Raw genomic sequence first — 17,910 nt, 5'->3', positions numbered from 1 at the left:
GATTCTGATGCGTTGGCGGGTCCATGCTTTGTGTTTACGTCCTTTTTTTGCACTAGACTCTGAAGCTGCAGTTTTGTCTGTCTCCAAACAAAATTGACTGAACCAGCAGCAAAAGAAGATCCAAACTACGCTTCACATTTCGCTTCTCATAAACATCCTCATGAATTCCCTCTTACTTTTGCTGCTTTGCTTCCACCACGATATAATGAAACTTCCTGCACAACTCTCTCTCTCTCTCTGTACTTTAAGAACACTTTCGCATCTAAAAATCTCTGTTTTCTGCATCATTCGCTTGCTTATTACGCACCAGTCTACCGTTATGTACAGCGCTGTCGGCCACTTAATTTAACTGACTTCTGACAACAAAGCCTCATTTCTGCTGTTCACTGAAGAAAATTAAACTTCTTAAAATGATGCCAAATTGCAAAACACTTAGCTGTGCCTCTAATAAAACCTCTGTAACTCTTTAACCTCTGTAACAGGCCAGGAAAATCTCTGACATGTTTTTCTGTGTTTTGTCCTCAGCTACTTTGACATAAAGGCATCTGCTGTGATGCTCACACCTTTGATAAAGTCTCACAAGTGTCAGCTTTCTTTTTATAGACATAAAAATATGGATATGTACTGATAAATGATCAGAATTATAATATTTCTGACAGTCTGAGGCAAAATTTCCCCGATTCAAATCGAATCTGATCACATTGGATCGGGACCTTGTGAATCTGAATCAAAATAAGTGACGATACCGAGCCCTAGTGCATATAAACGTCTCTGAAAAAACGGACCTCCGTTGATCTTTGAGCTCACAAACAACTTTCCTGATGAGTTTATGGTCTCAGCCGCTAGCTTGAAATCTTATTTCATACAGCACAATGTTCATTTTGTAAACAACAGTCTCCACAAAGGTAAAAAAGATGGCAAAACAGGGTTTGAATTAGAGTGGGCCTACCTTGTAAGTAATTCACTTCAGTTTTGTTTATATACAACAACAAATCACAAGAAAAGTTGCCTCAAAGCATTCTGTATTATAAAGACGCTTCAATGAAAGAGTGAAACCCCCAACAATCAAACGACCCCCCCGTGAGTGAGCGTTTGGCAAAAGTGGGAACAAAAACTCCAGTTTAACAGGAAGAAACTTCCAGCAGAACCAGTCTTAGGGAGGGGCAGCTATCTGTCGTGACCCCCAGCTGACCCTATTAGGCTTATAAATTATTAGTGTGCAGCGTCCTTTCATTCATCCACAAGATATGCAAATTACTCATCACATCCAGTTTTACAACAGCCAGGTGGCAACTGTAACAATACTCTGAGGCTTCACAGCAGCTCTTTGCTAGCAACGGCTGACGTCACAGTGGCTGCTTCTCTGTCCTATATATGGCTGCCAGCGGTGATTTAATGTTGCACTTGGTTAATGCATTTCTGACCATCTGCTATATATAACAGAAACAGTGGGAACAGCAAGGTCATATAGGTGCAGTACTTCTCAAACACACTGGACAGATTGCATGAACATGTAGCGATGAGTCCGCTCCAACCCCCAGCCACTGCTACACATCTGGTTATAAATTCATACATCAATATATCATGTCAATGATAGTCTGAAGACAATCACAGTTTATTGGTAAACCTGAAAAATGTTTGACCTTTACCATAACAGCATCTAGAAAAAGTCACATGTTGCAGTACACACTGACCTTTAGAGGAGCAGCACCTTCCTCATCAGAATCTCGGAACTGGATGCAGATGGCAATGTTTCTAGCCTGCAACGGAGGAAAGGTGACATTAGTCAGCCAAGCAGACGATCGGTAAGAACGACTGTGTCTCTGAGCTCAGTCAGTCACGCACGCTTCGTTCTCAGTATGCACCAGTAACACACAAACGGGCAATATTTAAAATGTACCAGCACCATCACCCATCACATCTTTTTCATCCTAACTCACGCACCTTAGTGAAGGTCTTCTGGTTGTCATATTTGAGCTGCAGGGGGTAGACATACAGCTGGTTCTTGTAAGTGGTGAAGGGGTAGTTGTACTTGGCTTCCTCGGGGAGGAATTCCTCGATCTCCACCGACACCCGCTCACAGCCGTCCTCGAAGGGCTTGACGGGAATGTAAGAGGACGTCACCGTGTCTGGGGCACAGAGCACACGTCGAGTCAGAGGACCAAACCTCCACTGCTGTGTCCCTGCCTCTCGTGTCATGTCAATTAACGTCATTTCTGAGCTACAAAACAAACCCTTCACTGTGCAAACCCAGACATGAAACCTGACGCTGCCTACACGCCGTGTCACATGCTCTCTGTGGGAATCATTGCATCTGATAATACGGATGATCTAAAAATTTAACTTCTCAAAAGTTCTCAGATTTAGCAAAATTTTAATTCAGGAATATTTGATTCTGTTGTTCTTCAAAGAACATGCTAACAAGGCTTTTACAAGGCAGCATCCAGCATGCTAATAGCCCAGTCTGATCGCTCTTAGTGGAAATCTGAAGGAACAGAGTGTCTGCTCCAACCTGTGCTTGTGCGATTTTTGCTTTAGCGTCCCACCCTGCGGCTGTTTCAGCAGATCTACGGAGACCGACGTACACACTGGCTTAATAGTTCAGGCTTTATGGATCAGAAAGTGGCTAAATAATCATTTATGTCTCTTATTGAACATCACTGGGATATACTAGGCTGATCAGAGGCAGTGACCACTGCCTATCTGCAGGCTACATTCATTCAGGAATGGAGATCATTTCCTCAACATCAGACCCAGACACTCGACAGACAGGTAGCTGCTTGCATCCCGCGCAGAGATGGCCAATGTAAAATCATTTAATGGAATTGTTGGGTTTTATGCAGTGAACACCACAAATCTGCTTACTTGAGAAATCAGGCGGGACACACTCGATGGTGACGTTCAGCTGTCCAGGGATGATCTGAAGTTTGCTTTTCTCTGGTCTGACAGGGAAAAGGAGATTCAGTACAAGATCAGTGTCCTTTTAAGGGTTAAGTGTGCTTTAGATGTGATGACCTCCTTAATGACAATCCTGGGTGAGTAGTACTTCCTCTTAGGCAATGGCATGTGAAATATAGACCTAAAGGCATAAGTGTACCCCTGGATGACGGTTTTGTGCCACAGTAACTAAGCGCTAGCTTAAATAGCAGAGGAGTGGTGTTGACTCACTTCCTGATGTCGGCCAGCAGCTTGATGAGGTCATCGGTCGAGATTTTGCTGCTGTCTTGGCGATAGAGAGGAGAAAACTTCCCATCCATATCCAGGCTGCCCTGAGCGTCTTTGAACACCTGCCTGCAACCACAACACACATGGTTCATTACAGTTCTCGCCTCATATGTGCAACCAAATACCAACATTTCAGTATAAAGTATAAAGTATGAAGTATAAAGGAATGTTTTGCTTTCACTGTTTAAAAACACTTGTTTTCTTCATGTGTTCTATTAAAGAGTTACTTGCTCCTGTACACAGACTCCCCTGCTTCCCTGTGTTTCCATATTTTTGTTGCTGTTGTTCTTCTTCCAGATTATAGTTTAGAACAGTTGTATGAAAGGGGCTTTTTGTCTTTGTGTGATCTCTACTGGATATTTGGATATATGTCAGCGGGTTCTAACATTTTTGAATGACGCCTGAAGTCCCTTAATCATTTTTCACACCATTTAGAAAAAGGTGTGACTTCTGTGCTGGCCTGGAGTATTTTTATAGCTCACAGCATTACCAGTTACATGTGAAAGCCTCCACTAGGCCTGGAGGCTTGGGGTGTGGATGAGGGTGGAGATGGGGGTGGGGCGTGAGGCTTGTAAAATCTGTCACAGATTCTAATTTCACGTCAAGACCGGACAGTTCCTGGAAGTTTTCTGTGCTGCTTTTCATTAGCTGCACTTCCAACAGCAGCTAATAAAAAGCAGAACTGTCTGCTCTTCATTATGAATGTTGAATTCCATAACTGGGATAACGTAATATAATGTTAATCAATATAATCCAGATCAAACTAGATCAGCAAGCAAGTAAATGTTCTTTTACACGAACTTTATTTAACCTCAAAGTTGAGAAATTCCTAAACTTTTGGGGTCCAAAAAGTAAATATTATCTTATTTTCTCCCTCTATGACAAATAGATGAGGCTTTACACCTAATTGTATGATGTTATTATGCTCATGCCTTTGCACATGTTCACATGAGATCACTCCGAGTTGAATCAAAACAGATTATTTACAAGATTATGAGGTTTGACTCATGAATTATTTCTGTCTTACTTGGCAGCCCAAGCAAACGGCATCCTGTACTGGCCCAAGCGTTGGCACGTCTGCTTGGCAGCTTTGAGCACCTTCTGAGCAGTCTGAGGAGACACAGGAAAGACATCATCAAGTCAACACCGGAGCGGTTTCCACCGTCTCCTCCACGAGGTCAAAATCAATGGCAGCGTACCTTAGTGATGTCAGAGGTTTTCATGTATGGCTCAGCGCAGTGGGTGATGCCATTCTGTAACACCTTCTCCACACGGGCCACCAGGAAGATATCTGCATGGGGGTTAGTCACTGAAAAGATACCCTGCAAAAGAGAGGGAGAAATGAAGCAATCAAGACATGTGGTTGGGATTTGATTTGGCAGCTTTCGAGGGTCTTTTCTTAGAACGCTCTTCCGAGAAATCTGCTACTGTGAATGGAGAGGAGAGATGCCGAGTTCTATGGAGAGAAACTGACTACAGACGTGGCCAAAGTTTCAAATGATACGCCAACCTATCAGACTGCTCAACACGTTCTCACTCCCAAAGTCTGTTCACGGCTCTGTATGATCTCAGTGAAAACAGATATCCCTAACGTGGTCATGCCAGGAACACAGTTGTGGGCACAGAAGCTTGAACGGTTGCTGACTTCCTGTTTGGAAGGGTCATCCAATCAAGTGGTGTGTGTGAGAGAGGTAAAAGGAATTTAAAGGTGTGGAATAAAGCACTGTATGAATGTGTGATAGTGTAAAAGTCACTCTTAAATTCATCACCTGCTTCTGTGTGAGATCGATTCAGGGGAAATGGTTGATGCTAAAGCTGTACAGGAAAACCACATGGTGCTCACACGTCTATTTAAGGGCCGATGAGATGCGTCTGCATTTAAGCTTCCAAGTTCAAGTAAAGCAAACAAAGGCGACAGTAACTACAATCAGACTAAGCTATGCTGCTCGCACTGGTATGACTAATAAAAACTTCAATAGAAATTTCTGGAAATAGAAAAAAAGCATAAGTGACAAAACTGAATGACAGTACCAAGGAAGCAGCTGATTCAGATGCAGACATAACAATCTGGACATTACTAACACTTATCTTTAAGGAGGCTAGCATGCTGCCAGTCACAGACACACACACAGAGCAGGGTTACTCTCCAGGCCATAAGCCTATCCATCCTCTGTCCTCATTCACAGCCCTTAAAACCACACACAGCTGCTTTTGCTTTCAGTTTTTGACGTTATTTGCTCCTCACCGCTCATCGTCGACCAGTTCTTACAGTGTGGTTAAAAAAAAGCTTGTAAATGCTCCATTTGGGCATTAAACTTTCCTCATAGTTCATAAACAGTGTCACATCCTTTTTGTGCAAAGATAAACCATCTCACTGCTGAAAATGCTGAAACTCAAATGGGTAAGATTTGTGACTTGCGTAATAAAGAGGGTCCAGAGGTTGTGGCGTCCTCCTGAGATATACTGCAGAGATGAGAGGTGAAGCCTGTGTCCTTGGAACACACCCAATGCACCTAAATTAAACTGCGGTCTGCAGACCTATAATAGCACACTAATCACAGAGGCAGGAGCCGCTCTGTTTGTATGCATATATTTGTGTGTACATGTGTGTTCTGCTGGTGCTGCACAGATGTTTCTGGCAGAGAAGTCCAAAAATGAAACTTTTTCATGCCTGTAGCTTTAAGGCGGCCCTGCTGCTGGTTTGCTGGCTGCAGAAATCCTGCGTTTGTCACTCTCTGCCCTGATTCATCCCCTCGTCTCTGAGCTTTTTCCTGCTTTTTGCTGCGCTGTTCATCAACTCGTTTCTCCCGTCATGGAAATGGAAAGTGAGCTTGTTTTATAACCGCTGCTGGTTTATACCAGGCACCGGCCTTGTTTAGTGACTTCATCGCTGCAACGGGCCAAGCGGCAAGAGGTAAAGAACAGGCCGTGTGTGCGCCGAACTCACAGCACCTGCAAATGTTTGCAGAAGGGCCTGAGCCAAGAGTAACGCTCACACATGCACATTATTTCTCCCCAAATAAACTCTAGACTTAAAATACTGCAAAACAAAGTGACAGGACATAAAGCTTACATCCCGAGGCCTGAGCTCACATCAGGAAGCAAAGTGATTCTGAAATCACTTGCAAATGTTCGCCGAATGAGCCGAACGGGATCCTTTCACAGTTCTTTAGGTCTGGTTGGGGACCAAAGGCTGGCTTGTGACACACTCAGCATGACAGTGGAGAAATGAATGAAAAAACAAAAAAGATCATGCACTGGCCAAAACAGCTAACTCACTGCACACACAGTGTCAGCAGTCCTGACTGAGGCCAGGACTGTGCTGGGCCAGCTGCAACCAATATGGCAAAGCTGAACCTATGTGACAGAACCAGATGAGAGCTCAACAGTGTGTAGACATTTTAAAGACTAAGCATGACAGAGGGCCGCCTCCAACCATCAACTTGGCTTAGAAAAGTGCAGAAAGTGATAAAAACAATGCAAGACAAATGATTTCTATAAATTCTAGCTCATAAAACCATCATTTTCTTGCGTTTGAGTCAGTCTCTCATTACTTTTTAGTTTCTGCATGCTTCTACCTGCTCTGTCGAAGGAGAGAGTTACTCAAAGACACGTTTTCCCTCTTCTCGTAAGAACGATCGACTCTTCGTGTTTCAACATGTTAGTTTTTTAGGGTTTTTTCAGCTTTCAGGGTTTTTTCATATATTTCCTGTTATGGATTTCACATAATGACATCGCCATCTTTATAAATAAGGACAGCAGCTTAAGTTCAGATTGTTTTACTCTTCGATCTGTGTGATGTCCTACGGTCATTAGGGAAGCCCCACCCAAATAAATTAACACTCCTTTTCAGTGTATTCTATATATAAGCTAACTGACCATAGGTCACGTAAAACCAGAAGCAGAGTTCAGTCTCAGTTTCACATCAACTAAACCTGTAACGCAGCAGGATGACAAACATGCTGGATCTCTTTTTAATAATCCAGCTCCAGCACCAAAGTTTTGCAAAGAGCACAAAATATTTTGTTTTCCACACAGCAAGATCTGTATGACCCAGTGTGACTCAGCTTTCACACCCAGGTCTGACTGTGTGACTCAGCTGCAGTCACTTTCTCTATCAGACACCTGTCTACATGCTATTATAGTTCCTACCTGAGTGGGGAAGCGCAGCAGAGCCTCTGACACCCTCTGAAGCAGCGGCAGGCCGTTTCCTTTCCCTGAGTCTCCGTTCACGAGGACTCCTCCCTGTCCCCCGTCCTTCACTCCACCACCACCGTCCGAGTCAGATGAAGGAGATGCTTGAGCGGAGGTGTCGGTGAGCATCTCCCTGACAGATGGTGGATTGAGCTCAACGTGGAAGTCGGCCGAGATTTTGCAGCTCTTGGAGACATCGAAGAGAGCGAGGCTGATGAAGAACGGTTCCACCTGCGAGTCAGAGGGACGGTTACAGGCTGCAGTCCAGCACGTACCTTTATTACTTTACAACATTTCACTTTAGGACAAAATCTCAGAAATCAGGTCATATGACTCTTTAGTTTTAGCATGAATTAAGCAATAATGCACACTCTTCCCACCAGTAATGCAGCCTGCTAACATCAGCTAGGAACCTTTTGCCCAAATATGGTCACTTCTGGGTCCAACCAACATGCAAAGTTTTACTAAATACAACATGAGAGTCGTATGTGTGAGCTCAAGAATATATTTATAATTATTATAATAGGATTCAATGGACAGGTTTAATCTGTTTAATCTGAAATAATCAAAATTCTAGATTCAGACAAAATATTTATGGATAAATGTCTAAAAATATTTGTATTCTCTCAGTGTGTCATCCTCAAGCACAAGCAAAAAGTTTTCTATTTTGGAAACCTGCAATTCCTGCACGATGGACAAAATCGCTCCATCCAGTGAACTTTAAAGCTGTCTGAGACCGCCGAGGGAAAGAAGGGATGGAAGAAGAGGAGGGAACGAGAGCGTGTGCTGCTTCCAAACCACAAATGAGTCAGATGATTTCTCCTGCCAGCCTTTCTAATGCATCAGCAAGCAGGAAAAGGAGGAGGGGGAGAAGTTGGTCTAGCTCTGTGTTTTATATCTAAAGCGATCTAAAGCCCTGACAAAGGCCGAGCTCACATATGCTCAAAAATGCTACCTCACGCTACTGAAAGCTCCTCATCCGGCACACATTAAACATTTCTGCATGACCCTCCATGCCTCAGGCTTAAATAAAGAAAGATTTGTTTTAGTGCTAATGCAACAATATCGAGTTGCGTTATCCTAGTTTGGCTACTTCCGTTGCTTCCAGCCAGACTGACATGAATTATGAAGGTGTATTATGTGGGGCAGCACTACAGAGGGAGAGGCTGGCGGAAAATCTGCAGTGTGAAGAGGAAAGCTATGTACTGCAGTTAAGAAATGTATCCTCAGGTTCAGGATGTAATTCACTGTCAAAGCCATAGATTTCAACCTGGCGACATACCTTTAGAAGGAGTAGTGATGTACTCTGTTGAACATAAGTCTTAATCTATAACGAGCCATTATGCTACCTCACAGTCTCAGCACGAAGAGATAATACCTGGTTTCAACTCTCTTCAGCTCTTGATGCTTTAAAGAGCAGGTAGATGGAGCGACTGTGCTCAAAGCCATCCTATTTAAAACTGCGGCCATGATTCATCTTTTTTTACCTGTTTAATGTAACAGTAGCACAAGTAGCAAACCACAGAACAGCTGTGTTGTGGAACAAAGGTGATGACATACATTGGTAAGGACACCGTCGCCCTTCTCATTCACGCAGCCCTGCAGACTGAAGGTGAGGTCGTGGCAGCTGACCACTATACGTCGACCAAAACGCTCCTCGAAGGGCTTCACGTCTGGCTCGATCCCAGAGAAGTCCAGCCTCTGGATATCAGGGAGGAGGAGAGTGAGAAAGCAGGAGAGGGGAGAGAGTGATCCCGCGGAGAGGAGGGAGGATGAGCGTGAGGAGTTGGAAGGGGGAGGAGAGATCAAACAGGGTGAATCAATAGTGAAATAAATAAATCATAGGAAAGCTAAGCATTTTAAAGGAATAACCTTTTGTACCTGTGTCTCAGGATCCAGAGAGGAGAGCTTCAGCCTGCCTTCGTTCCTGTTCATCTTACTGAGCTGGTCTGTCTCCCTGGTGTACTGCAGACAGACAGCAGCGATGTAAGCGAGCTAAAAATCCATCAGGTGTTTCTTTCTTCTCTTTTTTTAACTGCAGAATTTTTTCCCCCATGAATTTATTTATCTATACAAACAAATGGTGTAAATTTGAAAACCTACATCGCCTCGTTCTCGAGGTATCGAGTTCACAAAGTTGCGCTGGAGTGATGACAACAATACCCCAATCACCCTTTCAGGCTGAGGGATAAACCACACAACAAAACAACATGAAGAAACTGTTTCCACAACAAACAGCATTCCCATCTGTTTCTGTTCGATCCACATCCCCGCCAAAACTCTAAATTAAAATATTCAATGCCTTCATGGGCCCTGGCCTCCTCAGGACTCCCCGAGTTAGAGTTATCATAACGAACTGCTTAACACTTGAAGCAGACATAAACAGGAAGTTATCAACTGATGATATGTTTTAGAGATAAAAGACAAAGTCTGGCTTTTTTTTTTTACATAAATATCCAAAATATGTATATTACTCTCACATTTTAAGAAAAAAATCTGTAACTATCTCTGATACCTTTTGTGAACTCTTCTAACACATTAAACAGTAGCACTTCAGCCGCTGCGTTCCTTCTCTTTTATTTGCACACTTTATTGCAACAGATTTTTATAGCTTATTTGCATGGACTTCATTTATGAATGAGGCAGGAACCGCAGGTAGAAGAGCAGCCCTTACTGTAATGGTCTGGTACAGTGTACTCAGTGAGCTGCTTGTAAACTTACACAAACAGAAAAAGACAGGAAGGTTGATATGTAGTCAAGGGACAAAAGGGGGAAAACAAAGGGCGTCCAATGGAGCACAATCAAAGCCTCAGGTTTAGGTAAGAGCCCTCAGAGTCCATTTCTCTCCCCTCTCTTCCTCCTGTTCGCGCCTCTGTTCTCACTGTCTGCTCAGCCTGCAGACAAACTCGACCTTGTTTTTACGTGCACAGAGAAAAGCTTTGCTGCAGTGGCCCAAAGCAAACAGAGTGGAACAGCAGCAACAGAGGGCTTTGTTGCTGCTGTGTAGTTTGGGGTTTATAGACACATCAGAGCGGCTCTGTCTGAGCACCACAAATAAAAGAGATGCTGAACTTGTTCTGCTTCCGATTCATTTTTTAGATAATGTCTCATTAAAATCATCTCATATGCTTTCTTATTATGTCATTTACTAAAGCGCCACAGTGTGATTTAACAAACCACTGATCTGTATTCAGGATTATGCATCTGTAGCTGTAGCCCACAGGTGGCTGTGAGTCAGACTGTTCTCCTTTGATTTTTGCAGATATCTGCAGCATCACAAAGAACACATGCAAAAACGAGATGTACATTTAGTTGAATTTAATGCCTTAAAGTTTGCACACTTCTTTTTTTGTTGTTGTTTTATGTTATGCTAAAGGTTGATAGGGTGACAAACCCCCTTTAGTTTCTAATGGAGGACTTCACCCTTATATTTTAACACATGCACGGCTGTTTGCAGAGAGCAGCTCTGTGTAGAATTTGCTGATGGTTACTGAAAAGACCCGTCTGGGTCTGTGTTCATAAATTAGCGCGGTGTTAATAGCCACAGAACTTTCCACTCCCTTCAGCACATTTTTGCAGCTTCACACTAATTTGACCCACTTGGTAAGTCTGGCCCAACTAACGCAGCTTCATTAATCATCTATCATTCCTTCATACCTTGATGAGTTCAGTGTGCAAGCTCCTCCCCGAGTTCTCCAGCATGCTCTCGCCTTTACCTTGGCTGGCCGTGTCATCATCTGAGAGGAAAAGGACAATAACCAGACATCAGTACATGTAATCCACATGAATGCCTGTTCACCAAGAACCATGCACACTACAAGTCACTATAAAGCTTCCCTCCCTTAATGCTAATACTTCTTTTGTTCTCCTCTTATCTAGTTTCCTCAGTTTTCTTTCTTTCCACACCATTCAGTAATATCAGAATCAGAATACTTTATTAATCCCTAAGGAAATTATATTATGCCAAGTTTTTGGCTAATAGCTCTTTTGATATCATCTTGGTTCAAAACTAGTATTTTATGCCTGTCATCGTGTTATCTTTGGCACTTCTCGTAGATTTAACAAAACAAATGGGAATACATTTGTTGTTTTTGCAACAAAGTGCCTAAAGATACAATTTTAAAATGTTTATTTCCCTCTGTCTGCTCTATGTAGACACATTTACTTATCCTAAGTGTCTTTTTTATGGTTGATCGATTCACACGTCCGTGTAAATGACTTAACAAAAAAAATACTCCTCTGACAATGTTCAGGATTGAGTCCAAGAAAGACTTTGAAGGACCTTCAGAAAGTCTTGAGAACCATTATTCAAGTCCACTTGAATAGAAGTGAGCGGTGGCTCAAGGTTGTTGCACTGTCCTGTATACACAAACTCCATTGTTCCTCAGTTAGCTGATATACTAGCATGTTATTGTCTCAGGGGCTACAGGTGAAGGAGTCCGCCTGCTAATTGCATATGTGTGACTGTAACGTGGAAACCAATGGAAAAAAACATGATAGGCCCGTGGTTAGAATCAGTGTTTAAAGTAAACTGACTATGAAACTATAGAAACCTTTAAATAAGACTATAAGTACTATGTTGACTGAAAGATAATGTGGACATGTAACTGCTCAAAGTTTGGTAGAACAGCTCACCAAGGACACAGTCCAGCGACTCAGCACCGTTCCTCCTGTCCTGGCCAGCCTCTGTGCTGCTCTGCAGAGCCTGTTTCAGTGTGGCCACCCATTCCTCCATCTCTGCCTCACTGTCTGCAGCCAGGAAGTGGCTATAGCGGTCTTGCATCTTAAGCTCAAAGCCATTCCGCCGCATCTTGGGACTCTGAGGAAGAAACATCATATTTGACTGATTTTTGACTAACAGGTGGAAACTGATGAGAATTACAGGATCTTTGGTACAACTAAATAAGCCGTTAAAAGCACAGCGTAGGGAATCAAATGTAATCAGAAGAATCTCAACTTAAATTCAGAAACAAACTGAGAGTCAATGCTATTCGGCCATGACCAAACAAAACCTGATTTCCATGCTAAACTCAAGCTTCCTAATTAAATCCATGAGCCAGAATGAACTCCCTCACTCCCTCCATTCATATTCTGAGCGTGCTCATTAAACTGAAAGCTGTCAGCTCTGCCTGAGGAGCAATCAAGGTACTAGGCTGTGCCATGAGCCAGCAACAGCTCTTCATAATCTGCTAGAAGCTGACGTTTCTGCCCAAGTCACTGGAATGCAGCAGATCTGCCCAATTAAAGCAGCCAAAAGCCCCCAAGGGAAAGTAAGACACAGAAACATGCTGAATTTCACGAGGGTGGGAGCTCGTGCCAAGTTCTGAAACCTCGCAGAGAGCGCACGAGGGAAATAAACACAGTGAGTTTAATTAAGCACACCAACATGGTCACAACAGAGAAAACAGCTTTATCCACTGCTGCTGGGTTCTTAATTGTACTGAGTCTACCTGGATGACATCTATACAGGAGTCCAGGTAGATGGATCCTTTGGTTTCCTTGCAGTTTTTCTCATCCTTATAAGAGTTGAGGATGTAGGAGCCATCGGGGAGCTGAGACAAGTAGAAATACCTCCTCTTGAACACCTGCAATCCAGAGCACATCTCATATGACTCATCTGACAACTCATGACAGCAAAAATATGACACTATGACATGTGACTTCAAGCTCATGTGCTGCCTTCCTAATGTAGTTAAAATTCCAGAATGAGGGCAGATACACTGGATACTGCAAGTTATACAGCTGTGTCTTTCAGCAACAGCCTTTTGTTGTTACTGTCCCAACTTTGGAGATGAGTTGCTGTTATCAAATTCCAAATTAGCAAATATTATTCTTAAAATGGTACAGTTTATCAGTTCCAACAGTTTATATACTTTCACTATCTGAGACCATATCCTCATTTAGGTTAGACAGCATTTCTAGTAGATAATGGCAGACAGCTTGTACACAAATTAAGGATGCGGTTTGGGGAAAGCCTCAGAGTATTTCTCATGTATTAATGAGAAGTGAATGAATTGAAAAAGAGAGGGAGGGGCACGAAAAAGAGAACAAACAGGGGTTGTATGTAGAGAGAGAACTGGAAGGGGCATGCATTGAAGCGTGGTCCCAGTCCTTAAATTCATATAAATTATCTCCAACTCTGCGTTCCTTTGTTCATAAATGACAGATTCATGTGCAAATCATTACAGTCTGTTTTTATTTACATTTTACATACCACCCCAACATTTTCAGAGTTGGGTTTGTATGTTTCTCATGGCGCTACGTCTCATATGTTGCATGCTGAACTTATTTGCACGATCCTGGACATTCAAAACATTCTCAGTTCAATTCAGTTTAACTTTATCCATATAGCACTGGTTCACAGTAGCAGCAATTTCACTGGGAAAGTAAAATGATGTGGGCTGATTATTCAGGACTGTGAAAGTGAGGGTTTATGCTGGGTGGGACGGTGTTACAGGATAAAGTCACGTACATCGATGCAGCTTTAACGGTGTATCATTTTTCCAGCATTACAAATTGCAGCTGCAGCTACGCTCCTATTCTGACCTCTACATGTTTGTGTTGTTTCACTTGTTGCTGTTATGCTGTGATAACAGACAGGAGGTCTGGTGCTGACTCACCCTCATGGAGACAGACAGGCTGCTATTGATGTTGGCTTTCTGAAGCCAGCCCTGCTTCAAGATGCCTCCCCTCTGGGAGCACAGCGATGCCGAGTCCTGACACACAAACACAAACACTTGGCAATCAGCAAAGACGGATTTCATTACTGCGGTCAACTCACGTTAATATCGTTGTTTGTAGTATTTTCTGCCATGAAGAAACAATTATTTTTTCCTGTGGTTGTGAGAACTGTTTGTTAATTAGAGCAGAGCTGTATTAACTTTGTCAGTGAGAAAGCATGAACATAAATCAGTGTATGGGGAGAATTTCTTTGGGATCCCATGAAGCAGTTCATCATAATTCAGGCTTTGTCCTGTCAGTGTAACATCTCCATCTCAACCAGTAAATATCATGGGACTGTTCATCACCACCACAGAAAACAAATCTGTTAATGATCACGCTCATACACACAAACGCACACACACATAATGGTAATGCATCGGGCCACTCGAAGGAATACAACATGCAGAAATCATAACACAGAGCAAGAAGGGTTCTTGTACCTTCTCTGACACACAGCTCTCGTTGTCCTCCTGACAGCTGCGACTCAAGTCTATACCTGCTATTATCATCTACTGACTGAGTGCTATTAACCCATAAACTGGCAGGTCTGTAAAAAGGTGCTACTATTCTTATCATCTTATCAAAACATGGATGCACAAAGATGCAGAGATAAAATAACAGAAACCTGAGCTACCCTCCCTGTGCAGCCAGCAGAGCAGCAGCATTTACTTGCCTTCAGTTAAATTTCCTCTGTCTAAGTTTATCTGCATCCGGCCTGAGGGTAGCAGGGGGAGGAGGGTTGATGAGAGCTATTTATAGAAACTATAAGGGTTCTGGTTTCACTGGCCTGCAGTCAGTCTAAGAAGGGGTCGAACGACAAGCCGGAACATGCAAGACACGGGTAATACCTGCTTCGCTGAGCAGAAGGCTTTGAAATTCTAAGCAAGATTTATAGAAGAGCACTAAAAGCTGTGCACGTGCACGCGACACAATGTGTCCATAAAGGGCCCAGTGAGTCAATAGCCTATCATTCCTCCTCCCTGTAGGGAACGACGTCTGTGATCTAACCACGCTCAGGCCGCTCTACTCACCTCGTCTTTGGCGTCTTCATCGATTTCAAACACATGAGCTGGCAGTTTGTCCGTCTTCAGGCCTTTGCTTTAAAAACACAAAACAGAGGGTGAATGGATGAAGCTGGCCTTCTCCCCCTCTGCTGACAGCTACGTCACATATCTGGGTTCTTTATGTCTTTCTTGTTTGTAACGCTAGATCAGATTACAGCCTCCTTCATGTATTTTTTATGTTCAAAAATACTTCTCAAAATTCATGGTTGCAGTGATAAAGTCATTTCCTCAGTAAGATTTATCACCATGGAAATAAATTCTTTACATCTGGACTGCACCTGCTGTGTGGAGGAACATCTGGCTGAACATCAGAGCTGCACTAACACATTGATCCAGCTGAGGAAATCCGCTGCATGTTACACATCTGGCTGTTTTACCTTATTTTAGCCTGTATGTTTTCCCATATATCCAAACTACATTTTCAGTTTATTCCACTCATTTCTGTCTCATGTTCCTTACCTCGGCAACATGCGGAAGTCTCCAGAATAAGCCTCGTATTTGTAGTTGATTACGTGCCAGTCAGTGTTGTACATCTTAATGCACTGCAGAACACAGAGAGCTGGATTAGCAGTGGATACGTTCAAATGGAAAAAGCGAGCCATACCAGCAAGCAGACCTTTTTTTAATGACTGTAAATCACGGAGGAGGATTTTGGGGTGACGAATCAACTTCGATCATTTTTCATGAACTCAAAATACAAGTCTGCAAAGCATCAGACACTTTTAAGTGGACTTTTTGTGTTTTTAATTCAGCATAGAACTGCAAGCAAAAAGTCTCCTGCAAGTCATCTGAATGGATCTTTGTTCAATAAATGCTGAGCAAGCCCAGGGTCTGTTTTAACTGCCCCTATGACAGTTGTTTCCGTGCTACATCGCAGTCATGACGGCTGGCAGATGAACACAGATTTAAAGCCTGGTAGAGCAGCAGTGTATGATTGCATCGTGCCAGAGAAGTCTGTTTTTCATTGCTAATACAATATTTCATCAGCGTAGCTCGTGTTTACGACTGGACGGTGAGTACTCCCGTTTCTTTATGAGCTCCCAAGGAACACGTCAGGGTCAGTATCATGCAGGCTGGTGTGAAATCATCAAGACACAGCCTGTTTTGTTGATCATTTTTACTCGTATTCTTTACTGAGCAGACTGCAAATAATGATATATATGATAAAATAATGCAAAATAACTGTGGTACCTCTTTGGCAAACAGACTCCTAGCCTCCCGCTCGGCATTCTGGGGCACAGAGGGAACAACGGTCCTCCTCTGCCGGGAGATCTGAGACTCCTGTACGCATGCAAACACAAAATGAGCCACATGTGGATTCACATGCATGGTGCATGATGGAGATATTTCTCATAACATCAAACACGGGAAAAGAGAATGAGAGAAAACAGAAGACAAATATACAAAGAAACAAATTCTCTCAGTACGAAGGAGAAGAGTCGACACAAACAGATGCACCACTAGAACAAAACCACATGTGTCTGAAGCAACAGCAATAAATACCTGACTGGACCGTATGTGAGAGCTGGACTCAGCCGTGAATAACTGGGCCTAGTGTTTTGAGGATGTTCAGTGATTAATGATGGGAAAACGTCCTTTGGAAAGTAATAGTTCACAGCTCTTTGACTCGGACAGACTGAAAAAGCAGCTGATTTTGGCTGTTTACTGTGGAAATTTCAGCGCAGGTGCTTTGAGCGTAACATATTTGTAAAAGATCCATAAATCACAGGCCGTAGACGGAGCCAAAGACAGAGGCAACATATGTGACGGGTTAAGCCCTGCACTAGTTTATATTGCGAATGAGCACTTCCTTTAACTTTAACCTTCTGGGAGAATACTAGTGTAACTCTTGAAATAACAGGAATGACTTGAGATTCAAAAAATTTACTTTAAAAAGTAACTATGTTCAAATCGTTACTTTTTAAAGTGTTACAATGGTAATTAATGTCATATAGTCCTTGGATTTTTGCTATTTTAACGGTGTAACGTGGTTTTGGGGCCCAAAACAGGGTTCAAGTTTAGCTAGCAATGGGCCACCTGTGATAATAAGAAATAAACTGATAAGGATACTAAACTAAGAGCATAATAACAACTAAGCACCTGACAATATTGTAGATCTAAAGTTTATATTCCATGTAGCACAATAAACAGAACTGTTGCAGATTACAGAAGAAATCTATACAAAATAACAGTTTACACCTGTTATAAAAAATAGCTGACACATGGTTATTCTGATGGCGTGGACTCACCGAGACATCATCCACAGGGCAGAGCAGCAGGTCTCTGTGGGGGTCACTGTGGATCTGAGCCTTTCTCTGAAACACCACAGCCTCATAGTCGAGCGGTTCAATGATCTTTGGCTGCTCCTGAAGGGGGAGGAAGGAAAGGACACCAACACATGTCATTTCAAATAAACTTTTTTTCTTTTTCTTTTCATTTTGATCTCATGCACCAATTATGTTTGTCTTTTCTGTGGTTCTGGTGGGCCCTGCACACCCCTGCTGTTTGAAAGCAGCTAATGAGTGTTCACCTCTGGAACTCCTCACCACCCATGCTTCAGCAGAGCCACAAGAGATTAAAGACACAACCACAAAGTTCAGAGGGCTGTCACAGTGCAGGAAAACAGCTGCTGGGAGAAATGTGGGCTGATGGGAGGGAAATAAAGCAAAAGATGACCAAAAAGGAAGAAACTGAAGATAAAGTC

General features: G+C 42.8%; 1 protein-coding gene across 4 annotated transcripts in view; it reads right to left on the bottom strand.

The window, feature by feature from the left end:
* dock11 (dedicator of cytokinesis 11) overlaps nt 1-17,910 on the bottom strand; it is a 90,612-nt gene that overhangs the window by 65,110 nt on the left and 7,592 nt on the right. For all 4 annotated transcript variants that reach the window (XM_004567104.3, XM_004567103.3, XM_012923518.3 and 1 more), the window contains exons 2-18: nt 17,456-17,572; nt 16,398-16,487; nt 15,666-15,748; nt 15,174-15,240; nt 14,040-14,135; nt 12,870-13,004; nt 12,055-12,238; nt 11,077-11,156; nt 9,301-9,384; nt 8,980-9,120; nt 7,378-7,650; nt 4,425-4,547; nt 4,253-4,335; nt 3,169-3,291; nt 2,866-2,942; nt 1,945-2,129; nt 1,695-1,760 (exon numbers count right to left, since the gene is read on the bottom strand). In XM_004567104.3, coding sequence (XP_004567161.2) covers nt 1,695-1,760; nt 1,945-2,129; nt 2,866-2,942; nt 3,169-3,291; nt 4,253-4,335; nt 4,425-4,547; nt 7,378-7,650; nt 8,980-9,120; nt 9,301-9,384; nt 11,077-11,156; nt 12,055-12,238; nt 12,870-13,004; nt 14,040-14,135; nt 15,174-15,240; nt 15,666-15,748; nt 16,398-16,487; nt 17,456-17,572 — 2,007 coding nt within the window. The remainder of the gene's footprint in view (nt 1-1,694; nt 1,761-1,944; nt 2,130-2,865; nt 2,943-3,168; nt 3,292-4,252; nt 4,336-4,424; nt 4,548-7,377; nt 7,651-8,979; nt 9,121-9,300; nt 9,385-11,076; nt 11,157-12,054; nt 12,239-12,869; nt 13,005-14,039; nt 14,136-15,173; nt 15,241-15,665; nt 15,749-16,397; nt 16,488-17,455; nt 17,573-17,910) is intronic.

The sequence above is a fragment of the Maylandia zebra genome, linkage group LG3 (assembly GCF_041146795.1).
Source record: "Maylandia zebra isolate NMK-2024a linkage group LG3, Mzebra_GT3a, whole genome shotgun sequence".
NCBI lineage: Eukaryota > Metazoa > Chordata > Actinopteri > Cichliformes > Cichlidae > Maylandia > Maylandia zebra.
The sequence above is the reverse complement of the archived record's forward strand: the minus strand, read 5'-3'. Positions and strand labels throughout refer to the sequence as shown.